This window comes from Morchella sextelata (assembly GCF_020137385.1).
Source record: "Morchella sextelata strain SCLS chromosome Unknown scls_2, whole genome shotgun sequence".
NCBI lineage: Eukaryota > Fungi > Ascomycota > Pezizomycetes > Pezizales > Morchellaceae > Morchella > Morchella sextelata.
In genome coordinates, this window is record NW_025408617.1 from 2,135,846 (window position 1) to 2,155,590 (window position 19,745).

Sequence of the window (19,745 nt, forward strand, 5' to 3'; positions counted from 1 at the left end):
TCGTAAATAATAGTAGATGCATGAGCTAGAGCACTGTGTTCTAGGTATGGCCGTTTGTTTGATACATCCAATTTGAATTATAGGTAGTGCGAATTCGTAGCAAAAGTACCTTGTATAAGTTGGCAGAGTATGATACCTGGCCACATGTATCTATTGACCAAGTGAAGACGCAGAGTATTAGGGTAACCGCATATTCAACGTCTTATACGGAAGCCACGGCACGTAGAATTGGTTCCTGTTCCATAATGAAATGCCTCACTTTCGAAGCCTTAGTACGTATACCTACTACATAACTATACGAACCACCAATTCCATGGCATGGGAATTTATCAAGCCAATCGCGCCCCAATGGTTTTGATATCCAAGTATAAATTAACTTGACCTGATATTTAAACCCGCAAACCTTATGTCAATATGTAGAATAGTGATATAGATGCCTTAACCACTCACTCGGACATCCCCCTCAATCGGTCAGTTGATGGTAATTGGTTGAGAAGGGGCACAGAAGCCGGTTGCGACGGAGGTTTTCTTGAGAGTGATGAAGGCGTCCATGTACATATGTAGGCACCCTACATGCGTAATCCAATCGCGTCAGGGGTTTTTACCCCGCGTCGTCATGTTTTTCCCGGAACAGAATTCCACGCAATGGTGTTGCCAAGGTCCTGCACATAAAACAAGCATTCAGACCCCTGGCTAGGCCAAGCAAGAAACGAAGCTCAGACCATTTCCGCATCTGTTTAACGGAAATGTGTAAACATCACGTCATTTATCTCACAATTCACTTTCATTTGTCTGCGAAAGATGGCTGCATCATACAGGTACTATGCGCGTCATGAGTATTCGGTTTTCGAGGTGCCAAAATACTTCTAGGAGAGTACAAATACTGTCCAAGACAGCCATGATTGCCTCACATATTAACACCAGCAATTATTCCCCAGAGATTGTTTATCTTGTCGAAATACTCGTACTTTCACATTGAGTCTTCATAAGGCTATAACACTCCGGCTGTGTACTATAATATATATCACATCCCCGGTTTTTCTAGTACTTCAATTTCGAGTAATAACGTATCACAATGTCGCTCTCAAAGCACGTATGTGACGCTGCCCCATCAGCATTCATATTTCTAATGCTAATCATAGTGAATTGGTTTAGGTTGACCCAGATGAACTCATCGCGTCTCTCCGCGAGCATGCGCCAAAACACCGTCTAAATCAACACCAGCACAAGACAGCTACCCATCACTACATATACGGCTCTCGGTACTCTGCAAGCCAAGAAATCCCGAAATTCCGGATCCCCAAGACAGGCGCCGATGCCAGTGTGGTTCACCAAATTATCAAAGATGAATTAGACCTTGATGGGCGTCCCAACCTCAATCTAGCTTCTTTCGTGAATACGTATATGGAGCCGGAATGCGATAAGTTGATCCTAGAAAATATCGCAAAGAATTTGGCAGATGCGGATGAATATCCTGCTCTTATGGCTATCCACGCAAGGTGTATTTCTATGATTTCGCACTTGTGGGGTATTCCTAAGGGCGAGACTGCAATTGGGACTGCAACGATCGGAAGTAGCGAGGCTATTCATCTTGGCGGATTGGCCATGAAGAGGAGGTGGCAGGATAGACGTAGGAAAGAAGGCAAATCAACGGAAAAGCCTAATATTTTGATGGGGGCCAATGCACAAGTTGCTCTTGAGAAGTTAGTATCCATGCCATATATCCCTCATCAGAAGGTTAACCAAATGTCTCCAAAATAGGTTTGCCCGCTATTTCGAGGTTGAAGCCCGAATCCTTCCAGTCAGCGAAGAGTCACACTGGTGTCTTGATCCTAAATTGGTTCGTCAAAACGTCGACGAGAATACCATTGGTGTCTTCGTGATCCTTGGGTCAACATACACTGGCCATTTCGAGCCCGTCGAGGAGATTTCTAAAGTTCTCGACGAGTATGAAAAGGACACAGGCATCTCTATCCCCATCCATGTCGATGGTGCTTCCGGAGCTATGGTTGCCCCCTTTACAGGTGCCCAAGGGAAGTGGGGGTTTGAACTCCATAGAGTGCACTCCATTAACACGTCTGGTCATAAGTTTGGACTGGTATATGCTGGACTTGGTTGGATTGTATGGAGGAATGAAGAATATCTCCCGAAAGATCTCATCTTTGAACTTCATTATTTAGGTGGAACTGAGCAATCATACACACTCAATTTTTCGAGACCTGGTAACCAGGTTATTGCACAATATTTCAATTTTATCCACCTTGGTCGTGAGGGATTTACATCAGTTATGCAGAACGCACTACAAAACGCACGAGTTCTCTCAAAGGCACTTGAAGCTAGCGGTTGGTATGTCTGCTTGAGCGACATTCATCGAAAGAGAGGTTCATGGGGAGATGGAGGTACTGGAACGAAGATTATTGAGGGTGTGAAGGATCTTACATTACAAGAGTCCGACCCAAGTCTTTATAATTCGGGTTTACCAGTTGTTGCATTCAGGTTTAATGATGAGTTCCGTAAAACATTCCCCCACATCAAGCAGCAGAGTGTTTCAACACTCCTGAGAACGAAAGGATATATCATTCCAAGTATGCCTCTACAACATCCCATAATTAAGCGCATTAATATCGAAATGCTAATAAATTTTTGCGTGATAGACTACAACTTGCCACCAAGTGTAGAAGAAATCGAAATTTTGAGGGTCGTAGTGCGAGAAAGCATGTCTGCTGATCTACTGGACCGGTCGGTCGTCCCTTTCCACTAATAACTACCCTTCTGTTCTAATATAGTCAATATGCAGGTTAATTGCCGATATTTTGGAGACAACTGAAACCTTAATGAGCTGCGATGCTGTGGATTTAGAGAGTCTAGCTGCACCCAGATCTGCTAGAATCGAGAAACAGGTTCAAAGCATGGGCAAACATGGAAGGCAGGAACAGGACTTTTCTGGAACTTTGAAAACAACTTGCTAAAGTGACTTGAGGTTCTCATAAGACAAGGCAAAAGAATGACATAGCGCATAGTCTCTTTGCAATCGTTGTCAAGTATTGTTAGTAAACAAATTATTTAAACCGTACCTGGCCACATTTTTAAATCTCTAAACCAGCACAAATCATAGTTTATCAATAATGTTGAATCCGCCCAAGGTTGAAGATATACCAACTACATATATCTGGCCCAATTACTAGCTGTATCATGGTGGCGCCAATCAGGTGAAGCATAATATAAGGCTGGGCTTTGCCATTTAACGAAACAGCCCTTGTTCTATTAATGCGTAGCATCACGGATACTGATGTTGAGTGTTTTGGTCCCTATATCTCTGCTGTAGAAGCTATGTACTGCGCCATATATACTAATTTACGTGGAAGAGATATGGCCGAATACTGGATTACGGGGATGGACCAAAACACTCTAATTACTATAACACATATCATATTAATAATTCAGGATGACCCAGTGAAATATATTCCATGCCTGCACCTTCATTCTCCTCGTGATCATCAATCGGATAATATAATACCTAACATGAAAAAGGTCCATCAAGACATGCCTACCCTTTTTTCATGGGCCAAAAGGGAAACGATTAATTTGAGGTAACACGTCCATACAATGCTTACATGTAAGCTTTATTGTTCTCCGAGTATGCTCGAACCAGATTTGAGAGGCTCCAGCTTTGACGAGCGAGCGGGTCGATCCTACATGTATCTTCGTCTAGCTGCGGCGAGTGAGATATTGTGATTTGCGCATGCAGCGCAATCTCATTATAAGAACATATATTGTATTTACAGTTTCCGGTAGAATTATTGCGAAAGTCAGAGCTAAAAGAGTGGATTTTGTTGGGCTGTGCTCGTAGCAAAAATCTTTTAAGGGCCAATAGGACTATCGGGTCACGGAGAACCCACTTTCGCAATAATTCTATCGGAATCTGTATAATTGTGAAATTTTCGCGTTTTTATATCCTTATAGCGAAATTATACTATTATGTATGATGTATAAGGCTCTAGATTTATTGTGTATTCACCCCCAAAGGGCAGGAACCCCGTGGTGGGTAGGATCTAATGACTAAGCGAGTCTTATCACGTGCAAGGGCTATCAACTTTTGTGACTTCCTTTTCTACCACCCACACAAATCCCCCACAATTTCCGCTAAACACCAACGAATTCATCACGCCAACGCCAACCACAAACGACAACGACGACACCCGAACCCACCCAAAACGACGACATATTAAAGATCAACCACAGCAAAAATGAAGGTGTGTTACGGTTCCCGGTCCCTATGAAAAAAATGAGAGATAGCGACGGCAGCGGTGTCTGGACAGCAGGGAGGACTGGTTAAGGGATGGAGTGGAAGTAGATGGGATAGTCAGCCGGACAGGGAATACGCAAGGGCAAAGATGAAGGGAAATTATGTGGGGTGGGAGCTGTCCAGATACCGCTTCTGGGATAAGGATCGTTAGAATTACTGCTTGGGTCATGTACTAATAGGGAATTTAACGATAGGTCGAACTTGATGCTTTCAGCGGTGCCAAAATCTACCCTTCAAAGGTTCGAATATGCTCTTCGATAACTCTTACTATTCCCGGGAATAGCTTATGAAATACAATCTAACACAATATCTCCATTACAGGGTAAGATCTATGTCCGCGGTGACTCCAAGGTTTTTAGATTCGTGAACGGCAAGTCCGAGTCACTCTTCCTCCAGAGGAAGAACCCTCGCAGAATTGCCTGGACTATCTTGTTCAGGCGTATGCACAAGAAGGGTATCTCTGAGGTTTGTATTTTCGCAATCACATCGTCGACTGCGCTACATTCAAGCTGCTTACACCCATACAGGAAGTCGCCAAGAAGCGTACCCGCCGTACCGTCAAGTCCCAGCGTGCTATTGTCGGTCTTTCTCTCGATGTTCTTAAAGAGAAGCGTTCCCTCCGCCCAGAAGCCCGTCAGGCCGCCCGCGCCCAGGCTATCAAGGATGGAAAGGCCAAGAAGGCTGAGGCCGAGAGCAAGAAGAAGGCCGAGAAGGCCAAGAGCGCCAGTGTTGCTGCTCGCGGTGGAAAGGTATCAAAGCAGGGTGCGAAGGGTGCTGCACCCAAAGTCCAGGCCAAATCCCGTTAAAAGGGAGAGGGATAGTGGTGTTGGTGTATAGTTCTGGTTTTTTTTTACTTCCAATTACAGCCTGGTTTGGTCGGTCAAATAAAGAGGTCCGAAATTGCTGCTGGAAATGTGATAAGGACCTTGTATCTAATCGCCGTGATCTTGGTTGGAGCTCGCAAGCTTTGGAAGATTCTAAGGCTTGTTGGCTTAGAATTTGTGAATTCAATACCCGGTATGTGGCCACTGAAGCTGTCTTACGGGTGGGTCGGAAGGAAGCAAGAGTCTCCTTTTACTCTGGTCTTGTAGTTGGTCAATGCTTCAGGACTTAAATCGCAATCTCAGCAAACAGTCATTGTAGGTTTTAGCTAGACCAGGGTATTTCTAAGACAGTAGTACAATGCAATGTAAACCCATATCAATCAAATAAGTCGTTTCCCCGTTAATCTATGGACACTCAGCCGTCTGAAGTTCCGAGCCCACATTACGCCTACAGCTGGCTATTTCTTCTCATAATAGTGTGCCTATTCACACGTAAGCCGACGTGATCATTGGCCATTATCAATGTAGCAACCAACTCACCATTTGTACGCCAGCATGCTTATATCCACACTTTTCATAGAAGCCCTGGTTCTTCTCTGAACAGTCGAGGATGGCCTTGTAGCAGCCAACCTTCCCTGCGATATGATCAAGAGCGTGAATTATTTTTAATCCCAACTTCTTTCCTTGTTGATCTTTTGAAACAGCAATGTCTTCGATGTGACCGACTATTCCTAGATTTCTCAAGCTATTCGTAAATTATTAGAACTTTTTTTTGATTTGACATTAATACCAAGCAGCGAGAAGGGGATACTACAATTTCTTTTCTATAATTAAGCTTCCTACGCCAACAACTTTCTCCTTATCATCCGTGATACAAATGATGAAATATTCGTCCTTTCTAGCTGCCATCCAGTCATACCTTTCAGCCCAATCCGCCTCGGATATATCCCCCACGGTCGTCAGAACGCGGAGGACATCTAGAAACTGGCTGTAATCGGATTTATGGACTGGACGGATAGAGTACCCATCTGGTAGTGAAGAAGCAACCTCGGGGGAGATTAGGGTAGGATCGAAAAGTGGGGTTGACATTTTAAGTTGTAGGGCTGAGGCGAATGTAGTTGTTGCTGGTGTAGGAGTGTCCTATTAGTAGTTTTGTTGTTGGAATGTGGGAGCTGAGGGGCTCTGTCCACTCAGTTAGTCAGCCAAATTGAGAACTTTCCTGTCTCAGACTGTCAACCCCTTCCCATCTCCTCCCAAAATACGCTTTCGCTCCCTATTACAGCACCCACTTTGACATCTTGTGTGATATCTCAACATTTTTTTTGAGCAGACCCTCCTTAGAACCGAAAAGCAACACTCTCTTTTGAAGAGTGCTTCTCTTCGCAAAAACCTCTTATCAAAATGTCGAGACTTCGCAACAAAGAAAAGCCCGTAGCCGTGCAGGAATCAGATGACGATATTGATGACGATGAGGATGATGAAGAGATGGGGGCAGAAAATTCCGACGGAGTTTTTGAGCTTCCTGAAAAGCTTGAGGAATGTCATTGGCAGCGGCGCTCAATAACAGATCTTTATGGTATTCTTCGCGATGACTCCACCTCACGTGATTTGTCGCGCTAATGATTATGTGCACACAGATATGATGTCGAGTCCCTTTTTAGACTTAAATCCAGACTATCAAAGAGATGTTGTTTGGAATAGTGATAGAATGACAAAACTCATAAATTCCTTGATATGTTCGTACTCCCACTGCTGATGGATGTGACAAATACTGAATGCTAACATTCGATTTAGGCAATTACTATATCCCCCCTCTTATATTTAATGTTCAAACGATAAAGACAGAAGAAGGCGGGGAGAGGTTTCTCCGGATCTCAATCGACGGGAAGCAGCGTCTTTCGTCTATCCGAGAATTTGTCAATGGAAATATTCCTTGTACAGATAAGCACGGTCGTAAATGGTGAGCTATTTCCTCCACACACAACTGAAATCTTGGCGTCTCATCATAAAAAACATTTTATATAGGTTTTTCAAAGATAATGGCAGTCCGTCCGGCAAAAACAAACGATTACTCAATGAGAAATTCAAACAACATTTCTTGGGACAAGAACTGCTTTGTGCAGAATATGCGGCCTTGGAAAGAAAACAGGAAGAAGATCTGTTTTCGCGCGTTCAATTAGGGGTGCCACTTACACCCGCCGAAAAACTCCGAGCGAGCTCAGGTGCTTGGCAGGCATTCGCTCTTGAAATAGAACAGAAGTATCCAGATCTCATGCAAAGTGCGCATTATCTACCCCCCCCCCCCCCCCCCCCCCATTAATATTCATACTTACTTTTTCAATCTACTAGCTGTGGATAATAGGCGTGGTCGGAGCTTTCAGCTTATTTTACAAATTTTTAAGCAGATTCTCAATTCAGAGGATCAAAACTCTAAATACAGCGCTGGCGCTATTTCCCTTAAGGCTTTCTGTGAACGTACAAAGCTTCTTGACGAACCTTTCAGGGCTACCGTAAAAAACGTCTTTTATAAGTACAATGAGATACTGAAGAGACATCCAGAAACATTCCAGAATCATAATTACACCCACGCAACGAAATATTCACCTATAGAATTTGTTGCCTCTGCGCTTTTGATCCATCAACATCCTAATCGGACCAACCCTACTCTTCTCAGTGGGGATATCCTGAAGATGCGTCAAGTGGTTAGAGAGGAAAGACAAGATCTCCGCAGCAACAGCTCGACCTGGAGTTCTCTTATGAAGTATATCACGGATCTCGAAATACACCGAGGAGGAATGAATGTGACATCAGGAGATGGAGCTCGAGGGGATCAAAATCTTAATACAAGAACACTGGAGGGTACTCGTAATGTCCAGCAGAATGTAACACCACGAGATGGAGTTCGAGGGGTTCAGAATCTCAATACAAGAACCCCAGATGGTTCTAATAATGTCCAGCAGAGTGTAGAGCCAGGAAAATCAGGGCCGCAAGCGCGAAGGTTGTCCAAAAGAGCTGCCCCCTCGACAGATTCTTTCAGTCCAGCTACTTCATCGTTGCAGAGACCACATACGCATGTGGGGCCTGGGGGTGAGTTTGATCAATACCAGGAAGCATTAGCATCACAACGATATGCTGTAGCGTCGCTACCGCCTCGGCCGTCAACTGGTCAAACCCAAGCTCCCACGGCGCCGCTTAGGCAGCCTGCAGCAGAGCGCCCGGGCGATCGATATAGGGCTATCACAAAGACACATAATGGAATTGCGAACGAAGCCTGGAACGAATCTTCTCTTGGCGGAAGCACAAGTTATTCTTCACCCCAAAGGCCAATCAAAAGACCCAGAGTAGAAAACGAGGCGTCGAGGATAAAAAGAGAAGGATGAAGTACCGTGATCGAGTAACCGTGGGTTCCTATCCTGCCGGCCTACATCTTGAAAGGGCATTTTCTTTTGTATATATATAAGTCAGCTTATTGCTGTATAACCAAATTAGTTACGATCAATGAACTTCTATTCAATTGCATTGGAATAGGCAATTACTTAATTTTATATTTGAGCTGTCGTGACACGGACTCCTTTGTGAGACAATATTTGCGATCTAACTCGGGATTTGCTGCGGTTTTTTTTTAGCGCACGAGGAGTCAACCTTCATGGCTTAAGGTGCTACGGTAATATATCAATGGATTCAGATTTACATGTATCACCAGTGCTACCGTGGTCCACGACTGAAATTCGAGTATGGCTCGAGCCTACCCAGAGGACATTAAAATATAACCGAAGAACATCAACGCATACTGCTTGTGATCTCTATCCTGAAAAGCGGGCGGTTGAGTTTTCCTCGTGATTACTCTCAATATTAAGACGAGCTAGCTTAAACCGCGCCGAGTATCAGGCTTGAAGCTGAGTCGGCCTGTCTCATAGACCACACCACTCGGAGTCGGATTCGGAGTCGGAGCCAGAGCTAGAGCCAGAGCCAGAGTCGGAGCTGGAATCAGATTTGGAGTTGGAGTCGAACCATGCATCATCCCATGGTATAATATAATATATATTGATTATTCCTCAAATTGCAAAGTTCGGCACTGGCCCAAAACACTTGAATTTTGAATGCTGATGCAAGCTACCATCCCTAGATTTTGGTACGATTAAATACATCGGGAGTTCATAAGCTGAGAACTAGCTTTTTTTAACTACTTCATGATCGTAAATTCTTTGCTCGAGAGCACTTCTAGTATACATCACATTTGGAAGGCAATCTGTTAAAACCGTCAATGGCTAAATAAATACTTATTCCCCGAGTCGCTAATCAACTGTAAATTTCCCTGGACTTTGGAGAGCGTTGGGGAGGGCTGGGAATTAATCATTTTCTAGTCTTTCATTCCATCAATTGATCAAGTAGAGGCTGTAGAGTGTGATTGCGAACTGGGGAGGCTTTGTTGCGTTACGGCTTTACCTGGAGCGGGGTTATTAAACAGGCAGGGTTCTTTATGGTATGCATAATATGCATAGCTCAATAGCATTTGAACCTCAACCCCTCTCCTCGTAACGTATATACGTATCAGGACAATCTTTTGTTACAGATACCTCGATAAACACCAAAATGTCTGTTATAAAACCTGGTGATAAATTCCCCGCTGGCGTCACTTTCAGGTTCGTTCTCACCACCCATTTTCTCCCCGCTTTGGACATTAACCTAGTACTACGATAATATAATAGTTGGGTTCCTTATACCGAAGAGAAATCCGACATTGCTACCTGTGGACGTCAGGTAGAGCTCAACGCCTCTGACGAATGGGCGGATAAGAAAGTCGTTCTCTTTGCTGTCCCAGGTAGGCTTGCTTGAACTATATGCGTATAGTTTTCTAGAAAGATAGATTGACTCACAATCGCATTGAAAGGGGCCTTCACTCCCGGATGTTCCGAGAAGCACCTCCCCAGCTATATCAGGAATTATAACGAATTGAAGAACAAAGGCATAGATGTCATTGCAGTGATAGCCTACAACGATGCCCATGTGATGGCCGCTTGGGGAAAAGCCAATAACGTGAAGGGGGATGATATTCTATTCCTCTCCGATACCGGAAATAAGTTCTCTGAGAGTATCGGATGGACAAATGGGCCCAGATTGGCCAGATATGCCCTCGTCATTGACAAGGGAATTGTTACCTATGCTGCGAAGGATAACAAAGGGGAGGTTGATGTAAGCCCCATTTCACTTCTATTTCCGGTCTTTTCAAGTCGCCGAATGCAAGAAGAGGAAAAAGAAAGGAAAAGGTCGATGGAACCTTTCCTCAACATCTGGGTCATCAAGTTTTCTGCTTTTTTTTTACCCCTCGTCTTTGACTAACGTGCATCTGCATGGAAAAAACAGGTCTCTGCCGCTGAAGCCGTTCTGGCGAAGTTGTGAATCCTAGATAGAAAGAGCGCAGAAATATGACAATCGCGCATTGATTTACAGTACAAGCTTTTGATCCGATTGGATGTGTTCCAAAACATTTCTTCGCCAGTAGAAGACGTGGGGTAATTATTCTTGAACTGAACCCTTCTAGCCTTTTCCTTTGCCAATGTAACGTAGGGGCAATAGGTGCTCAATGTTTACTGAGACCAAAACATGCATGCACCGAGAATGTGGTGTGCCCTCCTGTGCGGAGCACTTGCTGGCGGTATTCTAAACCTGACATAAGGTTTCAGATAACATACTCGTTACACCTTGCCCATTGCGCGCATTTAAAGAAGGTAGTGGCGAAGTTGATTGTTTGTGTTAAATTTATCTTTTGTTCACAGAGACATCTGTACTGCATGGCACTTAAACAACTAGATCTAGGCAATATGTAGTTATCACAAATAGCGGCGCCGCTTTGTGCTATTAATATTATTATCCGTGAAGGAAGCAAGGGCTACTGTACATCTCATTACGACCTGTATGTAAGTAAAGTACATGTACGTTCGTATTTGGCTTGCATAAATACTTGTACGTACTGAATCAAAACGGCATGTCTCAATTACACATTGTAAGTAATAATATTTATCAACATTACTCTTACTAGTAGTACCTATCAGCTAAATGTAGGTAGAGTTAAATAGACGAATAAAAATTATTTCGTACTACTTACTACTCTAGAATGCCGAGATCTTTTTGGGAGAGGAGAAAATTATTCGTCGTTTTATGTTTATGGCAGCTTCGTTGTAGACTAGGATTGACCAACCTGTCAGTTGTGGATCACACTTCCGAGCGAATGACTTTGATCTCAAGTGACGCGATAAGAGCCTCATTTCCAGGGAATTTATGCACTTCTCACTTACACCGGAATCTATCGGCATCCTGGTTGTGGGCTTCACCATGCAGCGCATTCTTGTGCACCTCCGTTCACGGAAGACGCGTAGAAAATAAAGTCTCCCAATGTTGTAGCCGCCTCGCCCGTCGTGGGCAATCATAGGGCTAGGTGCATGTAGGCAGAATTGTTGTGCCATGTTGTGGTGGGTTCGTCCCTTCCTTTAGCCATAGATATGTAGTAGAAAAGAAAGGTTGTGAATCTTTGATCCTAGATCCTACGTTAAATTTAGAGCTACACCGGCGAACACCGCAGGTACTCTAGCTTTTCTTCTCGCAACCCCTTCCCCAGATCGGCAGAGGGCGGCCTATGTACTAGTTTTCCCGGGGCAGCCGCCATTAATATGGCCCCTTGATCGTGGGCAATAGGCACACGATAAACGGAACACGATCAAACTTAACACCGAGCCGCGGCCGTCACCAGGAGCATTGCAGAGATACGAGAGATGCGTACGACATGTTCAATCTCAACACAAACTACATGATTAGCCGATGTTTGCCTTTTGACATCGGGTCCTAATTTCCGCCTCTCCTTTCCAGATATTGCCTGCTTGACAGATGCTGGTGTTGATGAAATCTCTAAGGGCTAAGCTGAGAAATTTGTTAATTTCAGCCTGAATCGTGAGGTTCAGGGACCACAGAGATGAGGCTGCATGATGATGCATTCCAAGTCCTTTGCCAACCTTTCTAGCCAGATCTGGTTTAATCTACTAGAGTAATTAATACGGATCTAACCCCCAGAATCCAGAGCCAACCAAAATATTCCGATCTCGGTGAGGAGCGGGGATCACCCTGCATTGTACTTAAGCGATAGATTTCTTTCCTGGCCAAGATTTAGAGTATTTCGGTACACACAGAGTCACAGACGTCGCCGAATGGCTCGGATCTGTTACCGCTGGGATATTTGCAGGCAGTACCTACACGTACTACAGCTACACTCTAAGTTGTGTACTCTTTAGATATAGAGAGTCTGTGCCTATATTCAGAAACCTTAAAGGTCGTTTTCAAGCATTCTGTCCGTAGCCCGCGCGTTAATTAAGAGGTCGGAATTTTGTGTGGTGATTTGGTTGCAACGACTTCCGACCCTTTAACTATATAACGAGCGAGTATATCGATCGTTCAATACGGCGGCCCAATTCAACCGGGTGTACCTTAAACCCACATGAGTAGAGCAGGTACTAGAGGTATGTACTCTACCTACATACACACACATACTCGTATCTTCCTGACGTTTGTAAAAGGAACCACTATTGCATACCATACAAATACGCGCCAAGTCCACAATTTAGTATGGTATGCAATAGCGGTTCCTTTTACAAACGTCAGGAAAATACGAGTACATGAATGCGTCTACCAGCACTAAAGGTCTGAGGCGCACGTTAGTATCATACAATAGAAGCTAGAGTGGATGTCTGACAGAAAACGAGAACGGCGCCTTCTTTAACGCCTTGATTTCAGCGAAAAGCAAAACAGTCGAGAAGACGCACAGTTTTGTGTGCACAGTAATGCAATTGCATGTACTTACAGCGGCATAGAACTTTTAGTAAAATCAACATGTGAAGTTGCTTTCCCCAGTCCACGATTAAATGATTACGTACATGTACTGCGATGGTGGTGTCCAGGGTGATACATCATGGAAAGTATAATGGTCTAGGCCCCATAAACCAGTCCGTTTGGATATAACTGCTCCGGATAAGGGCGGCAGATAACAAGGGCCTAATACAATCCAGTGGATCTTGCAAGGAGTCGTTTGGTGCTTCTCGATCCCAGCGAGGCCTGGAGAAGCGAAATGAACATGCTAGTCTAACCCTTTTCTGTGTCACGACATATGGGTTGCAGGGACGGGAAGCCGTCTATGCTACATTGTACTAGATCCTCTCCCCAGCGTGCTGTTCGTTGCGCAAAGTCAATCTTGAGTCTTGAGCCCCCACACCGCTGTAGAGTAAGGGCAGCGCAAAAGGGTGAAGAAGAAAACTATTTCTGTTACTTTCAGCACCGGCCGAGCGAGGATTTAGTGGTGGTTTAAAGGATACTAAGTTCCGCGTCGATTCCATGAGTTCCAGTGAATCTTTTACAAAATCAACACCTACCAGTACCGGTACAAGGGAAAAAGCCACAACCGTCACTGGTGGGGTCTTGGGTCTAATTCTTTTGTGTCTTGAAATCGTTTTCGGAGTATTTGTCTAGTTACTAGCTTAATTGACAGCTAGCCTTCAACCCAGGAACTCGGATTCTCGTCTTCCAATACCCACTTGTCCGCCACACACAGTATAAAGTCCCTCGGACTATAACATGGTGCATACATTCCTTTTCAACTCTCGACCATCGTATGTCGGAAGTCTTCCAGCGACAACAAAACTGTCAACCAAAAACATGGACGAATTGACTCCAAGTTCATCTCGTTCGACCTCACCTTTACCAAAGTTCAATAGTATTCCCGATTCTCTGTCATTTGACAAAATCATTGCTGGAGGAACATGTCCGGTATGTGTATTCATCTATATTGTTTGAGAATGAAGCAGTGAAATCGAATGTAGCACCAACCCTCCCCTGTATATTTTCCTGTGAAATATTCATGCACTTGGATTATGATATACCCTGCTGGTCTTTTCGATGCTTCAACCTTTTAATTTGCCACCCTGTGTAGTCAGAAATGAGGCCGTGCATACAGTATCAAAGAGGGCTAACATGTTCTCGAAATTCATAGCCCATGACATGTCGTGATTTTATGAGATATCTTACATATGTCGAACACTCTGCCGAGAATCTTCAATTTTATCTCTGGCTTCGCGACTATTCCGCACGTTTTGAGGCACTTCCCGATAACGAGAAAGCTCTTTCTCCAGAGATAGCCCCATACTCTCAATTTTTGGACGTAAATGGACCCAATACGAACAACACCAACCCTGCCAACAGGCCCACTAGACTTGCAACGAAGTTTTTTGCTGATGCATTCTCAATTCCAAATGCACATCTAAAAGTGCCACCCCAAACAAAGGGTAACCCATTCACCACACCGCCTGGCAGTCAGGGTTCTTCAAATAACCTTTGGGGCTCTGAGACGGATTCGGGGAGTATTACGGGCATTGACCATGCAACCGTTACTGCTGACGCATTTCAGGCTGTGGATTTAAAGTGGCAACCTTGTAAGTTCTTTGTCTCCTTGTCTTAGTCCCCAAACATGCTTTTACTTCTTGGTTACTTTTCGGCCCTTAATTCGTTCATTTTTTACCAACCATATACAGTCACAATCCAACCGTTCCGTGAAGAAATCACTCGTGTGATTGCCATTTATGTTGCTGAGGGTTCCCCTCGGGAACTTAACGTCTCGGCCCGTGATCGTGTTGCAGCCCTACGTGCATTGGCTCAGACAACACATCCTTCGGCCCTTGATCCTCTCAAGAAAGCCGTTGAAAGCGCGCTCCGCCACCAGGCTCATCCAAATTTCATCAGATGGAGTGTTAGAAATGGAAACGAGTGCAGAGTTGTGTTTGCATTGTGGTTGGGAACAGTAGTGATCGCGGCTGGATTCATAGTCGCCATTCTGTTGACCCTTAGCAATAGGCCAAGAGGATACAGGGCATTTGCGGCAATAGCATGGCTTATTGGGATTTCTACGCTGTTTGCGGCTACAAAGGGGATGTGTGTGGTAAGTTCTTGGTGCCGGCTCATTATGAATCCGATTCATAAGCTAACTATGATTTCCTTTCTCAGGTACTTCATGGCCTTCACCATCGTCATGTTCATCCTTGGGAACTATGGAATGATGAAAATGTCCTCGAAATGAACCTTGAATCCAAATCCTCATTCGATAGTAAGAACAGCAGCAATAGCTACGAAGACGAGCCCTGGGTTGCTCAATATGCCAACCGCAATATCATCCAAAAGATTTTTGACAAAGAAGTTTGGATCGAGGAACCTGCCCTTAAACAAATCCAAGATGCCATTTTTGTCCAAAGTATTATTATTGCTGCGATCGTCTCAGCAATCATCGCCGGAATTTTCGTTGCCTTACCAAGCGGAGGCTACTTTCATTAATCATATCGCCGGAAAACGAAATCGACATGTGCAACAACAGCCGGACTTGTTTCAATCTATATATTCATGTTTGCACATTCGTCAGGTATCCCCTATGTTTCCCTAGGGATTGAGTATACCTGCAATGCCTTGACTTAGTTTTTGTTTTTGTTACATTTTTCTTTCTTAGATGAGAGCGCCCGGTGAGTGTGATCATCCAACAAGGCATATATGCCTAGTAGGAATGGGTATGGGCAGGGTTTATGGCTAGCTAAATGGGACTTTATTTTCTTTCTTTGTCTGGGCAGGTGGATGGAGGCAGGCGCTTCTTTCTCTTTTAAAAGGTATTGTTGGAGGGCTACTGTTATTTGTGACGAATACCGCGTATTATATCCCTTTTTATTTTATTTCTTCATTGTAACAATAACTTTAGAATACATGCGTGCTTAATGTTAAAAGGGACACTTTCAATAAATGGGTGGCGGTTGGTTCGGGAATACTTTGCTTACAGGTTCGTAGTACCTATTTTCAACTCTTAATCATCCCAAGGCTTCAGAAAATTGTTTGACTTTTTTACTATTCGGGAATATGTTTTTGCAAAGACCTTAGAATCAAATGTTCAGCTTATGGGTATCATTTTGAGATTCCTATTGTTGCTGTTGGGGTTTTGATAACGACATCCGTTGTCTCGTAGGCAAGTTTTTCCAGATCACCCAAACATACACTAGGCGTTTCATAAAGCACGCTATAAAACGAGTGATAGTCTATGATAGGGGTCAACATGAGACCTTGGCGGTTTGTCTAATAATGGATGTAGCAATTACGCACCGGTGGCGTTCCTGAAGTGGTCTGTCATGGCGTCATAGATATCTGGCTCAACCACACCAATAGATAAAATCTCAACTAGTCCCATCTGCCGAGGCCATCTCATTTCCCCGTTTTATTAGAATAAAATCTTTTCTTCTGAAAAGACAACAATGACCGGGGCACCTCGAATTCGTTTGCTTCTTCTTCGACGTGATCTTAGACTCGTGGATAATCCTCTTTTCCATACTCTCTCCAAAACAAAAGATCACACACATGTCCTTCCAGTTTACATTTTTAATCCTCAGCAAATCGAAACCTCTGGATTTCTATTACCAGATACAAAATCACCATACACCGAAGCCCGTAGCCGTGTAGCCGGGTTTTGGAGGTGCGGGCCTCATAGAGCAAAATTCGTTGCAGAGTGTGTGTGGGATTTAAAAGAGAGCTTGGAGAAACTTGGGAGTAGTCTCGTGATTAGGGTTGGGTGGGGCGGCGAGGTTATAGGTGGAATAATGGAGGATATAGATGGCAAGGAGAACACAGAGGCTGGAAAGATTGTGAGTGTCTGGATGACGAGAGATCATGGTAGTGAGGAGATGAGCGAAGAAAACGGGATCAGGAAGCTCGTGGAGAAAATTGGGAAGGGTATGATTGAATTCAGAGTTTTTGAGGATGAGAGTTATCTTATTGACCGGTACCTCTTTTCCTTTATATTCCTAGTGGGTTAGAGTTGATTGGATTGGATCTGGTGATATATGAGTTGGGTGAATAAGCGCTGATTATATAAACAATAGAGATGACCTTCCTATGAAGCCTAACGAGGTTTCGGATGTTTTTACACAGTTTCGAAAGACTGTCGAACCTCTCCGCGATAATGTTCGAGACCCACACCCTCGGCCAATTTCAATCGCTCCAATTCCACATTATATCCCAGCCCAAAAACCGCCCTTCACAATCCCTGACTCTCTTGATGGTCTTATTTCTTCACTTCTTAAACCGCTTCAGAACCTCGATCTTCCTGGGTCATCATTGCAGACACCACCCGGTGCAAAGACAGCACACCCCTTCAAAGGCGGCGAAACATCTGGTTTGAAACGAATTGACCATATGTTAGCCACTGGAGCAATGACAACTTATAAGGACACCCGTAACGGCTTATTAGGCGAAGATTTCTCGTGCAAGTTTGCTGCCTGGCTTGCGCAGGGTTGCGTTTCCTCAAGGATAATTAATAAAGCCATGTTTGAATTCGAAGAGGGACGCCCTTGGAAACCCATACTATCGCTCCCGAATGACAAGAGTGAAAACAAACCACATCCCCAAGGATATGGAAAGGGAGAAAATAAAGGCACTGCATCGATTCGCTTTGAATTACTGTGGCGAGATTATTTCCGTCTCTGTATGCTTAAATTTGGACCCAAAATCTTCTCGCAGGCCGGATATCGGGGTGACACAAGTTACTACTGGAAGACGTTATCAGATCCTGCTGCAAAAGAGGATTTTGGGCGATGGCAGAGAGGAAATACTGGTATGGGCTTAGTCGATGCGAGCATGAGGGAACTATACCTTACAGGATGGACAAGTAATCGGGCTAGACAGAATGTAGCGAGTTATTTGGCTAAGAGAATGAAAATGGATTGGAGATTAGGGGCAGAGTGGTATGAGTGTATGCTGGTGGATTATGATACCAGCAGTAATTGGGGGAACTGGCAGTAAGATTTACCTCGCCACCCCCACTATTCCTCCCTTCTTTTCTCCGTAACTCAAAAACCTCTGAGTACCTATAACTAATGGATCATATGTAGATATACTGCTGGCGTTGGAAATGACCCAAGAGGAGAAAGCCGCGTATTCAACCAGGTTAAGCAAGCGCATGACTACGACCCCAGTGGAGACTATATTAAATATTGGGTCCACGAGTTGCGGGGAATTCAAAATATTGACGGTATTTTTCAATCCTCGAGGCTGACTATGTCTGAAAGGGATAAAGTCGTGGATTTTAGTGAGGATGGGAAAATTAGTGTACAAAACCCTTTAATTAGGATTGATTATGCCGGAGCAAATGGTGGCAGAGGTGGTAAAGTTGGTAGGGGTAGTAAAGGTGGCCATGGAAGGGGTGGTGGTGGTGGTGGTGGTAGTGGTGGGAAAAAGAATAGAGGTGAGGTAAGGGGCGATCGGCTTGGTGATGGGGGAGACGAAGGAATAGAGCCTGGTAGAGAAGGATAGGGTATCTAGAACTATTTTTAATGCTACAAATTACTAGTATTACCATTGGGCAAAGCAAATAATAAAACCGATATTGTTACTCAGATACTAAATGATCATTCGTGATGCAATTTCCTCTGAGTGTATTAATGCCGGGTAGGTACAATTGCTATACCAACGCTGGAAATAACACCTAAAGCCATGATGAGAGGTCGACGATAACTATTTTTACGTTAGAGCGTGAGAATTCTAGAAATCTAATCATCTTTTTAAGATCTTAGATGGTTGTGAAGTTATGAACTCTCAAAGTTGGGCAATTTTCTATGGTTGCTACGCGGATTCTTAACAAGATATAACTTCACAACCATCTAAGATACATAATTAAATAGGTAATTGCATTTCTAAAATTCGAGAGTTCTATAGATATAAAGCGTTGTCTTCTTTGTATGGAATTAATTATAGTATTCCGGAGTATGTAGGTCCAAAGTTTTTACAATATGTGTACAAATTCGAATATATCAATGTGTTATAAAGTAGTAGCCCGGTCATGCCCCATGCTCTCCTACAGCTACAAGTAGTTCTGTTCTCTCGTTTAAGCTCCTTCCAGTACCACCAGTTCCGTAACTGATTTGTCATTCACCCTTAATTTAATTTAGCTCAGTTGCTTACAGAAACCGTATAAGCCGGTCATGAAAAATTCCAATTCTTAATTGTCGAGACTAGCGTGTCCTGCAGTTAGAATAAGTGGTGTGGTGCGCTTGAGAAACCCGCCTTTATGAGATTGCGTCGATTATTTAAACTCCCAGAACATCTCCTATAGCTAGTTTAAATTTTGATTACATCGATATCGATTGGTAAGGACTCTGTAAGGTACAGTTCCCAGCACCCCATGCGAACTTTGTGGCTTCGGCACCCAGATCAGCACGTCTTTCAGCGAAGTAGAACTAGGAACCATCCCCTGCTGAGTTGATCTAGATTAGATTGTCGCGTGGATAATGTTGGTGGGATCCCATCGCTCTGGTTAAGGCGTGTTGGTAACCAGCCTAGGAATCGAAGGAGCTCCTCCGCTACCACATCATAAGAATAACTCGGCTAAACTCGATCCTGCACGCAAATCACATGTCTTAAACCTTATTTCAACCTCCAATGGTGGGTTTGATCCATATCAAGCTACCATGAGCTCCACAATACTTCGTTTCAAAGCGCGAGTGACGGCATATGATCCAAACACACCCACAGGTTCCTTGCCAAGAGAACAGGAGCTA

General features: G+C 44.0%; 7 protein-coding genes across 7 annotated transcripts; 6 read left to right on the forward strand and 1 right to left on the reverse strand.

The window, feature by feature from the left end:
* Positions 1 to 1,075: 1,075 nt before the first annotated feature.
* H6S33_005822 (uncharacterized protein) lies at positions 1,076 to 2,969 on the forward strand (the record flags this gene model as incomplete). The annotated part of the gene is made up of 5 exons (XM_044837210.1): positions 1,076 to 1,093; positions 1,156 to 1,703; positions 1,762 to 2,585; positions 2,655 to 2,739; positions 2,798 to 2,969. The coding sequence occupies 5 exons, from the start codon at positions 1,076 to 1,078 to the stop codon at positions 2,967 to 2,969; spliced, it is 1,647 nt and encodes a 548-aa protein (XP_044699131.1).
* A 1,278-nt stretch (positions 2,970 to 4,247) lies between these two features.
* On the forward strand, positions 4,248 to 5,112 carry H6S33_005823 (uncharacterized protein; the record flags this gene model as incomplete). Its single annotated transcript, XM_044837211.1, has 4 exons — positions 4,248 to 4,253; positions 4,501 to 4,545; positions 4,628 to 4,771; positions 4,834 to 5,112. 4 exons carry the CDS (start codon positions 4,248 to 4,250, stop codon positions 5,110 to 5,112), a joined length of 474 nt encoding a protein of 157 aa, XP_044699132.1.
* A 476-nt stretch (positions 5,113 to 5,588) lies between these two features.
* On the reverse strand, positions 5,589 to 6,219 carry H6S33_005824 (uncharacterized protein; the record flags this gene model as incomplete). Its single annotated transcript, XM_044837212.1, has 3 exons — positions 5,589 to 5,612; positions 5,671 to 5,875; positions 5,945 to 6,219. 3 exons carry the CDS (start codon positions 6,217 to 6,219, stop codon positions 5,589 to 5,591), a joined length of 504 nt encoding a protein of 167 aa, XP_044699133.1.
* A 312-nt stretch (positions 6,220 to 6,531) lies between these two features.
* H6S33_005825 (uncharacterized protein) lies at positions 6,532 to 8,510 on the forward strand (the record flags this gene model as incomplete). Its single annotated transcript, XM_044837213.1, has 7 exons — positions 6,532 to 6,706; positions 6,768 to 6,866; positions 6,925 to 7,090; positions 7,156 to 7,409; positions 7,480 to 7,605; positions 7,690 to 7,931; positions 8,010 to 8,510. 7 exons carry the CDS (start codon positions 6,532 to 6,534, stop codon positions 8,508 to 8,510), a joined length of 1,563 nt encoding a protein of 520 aa, XP_044699134.1.
* A 1,213-nt stretch (positions 8,511 to 9,723) lies between these two features.
* Positions 9,724 to 10,530, forward strand: H6S33_005826 (uncharacterized protein; the record flags this gene model as incomplete). The annotated part of the gene is made up of 4 exons (XM_044837215.1): positions 9,724 to 9,773; positions 9,840 to 9,952; positions 10,022 to 10,323; positions 10,495 to 10,530. The coding sequence occupies 4 exons, from the start codon at positions 9,724 to 9,726 to the stop codon at positions 10,528 to 10,530; spliced, it is 501 nt and encodes a 166-aa protein (XP_044699135.1).
* A 3,297-nt stretch (positions 10,531 to 13,827) lies between these two features.
* On the forward strand, positions 13,828 to 15,492 carry H6S33_005827 (uncharacterized protein; the record flags this gene model as incomplete). Its single annotated transcript, XM_044837216.1, has 4 exons — positions 13,828 to 13,938; positions 14,162 to 14,600; positions 14,700 to 15,103; positions 15,169 to 15,492. The coding sequence occupies 4 exons, from the start codon at positions 13,828 to 13,830 to the stop codon at positions 15,490 to 15,492; spliced, it is 1,278 nt and encodes a 425-aa protein (XP_044699136.1).
* Positions 15,493 to 16,790: 1,298 nt separating this feature from the next.
* On the forward strand, positions 16,791 to 18,501 carry H6S33_005828 (uncharacterized protein; the record flags this gene model as incomplete). The annotated part of the gene is made up of 4 exons (XM_044837217.1): positions 16,791 to 16,972; positions 17,073 to 17,987; positions 18,081 to 18,194; positions 18,258 to 18,501. 4 exons carry the CDS (start codon positions 16,791 to 16,793, stop codon positions 18,499 to 18,501), a joined length of 1,455 nt encoding a protein of 484 aa, XP_044699137.1.
* Between the last annotated feature and the right edge of the window lie 1,244 nt (positions 18,502 to 19,745).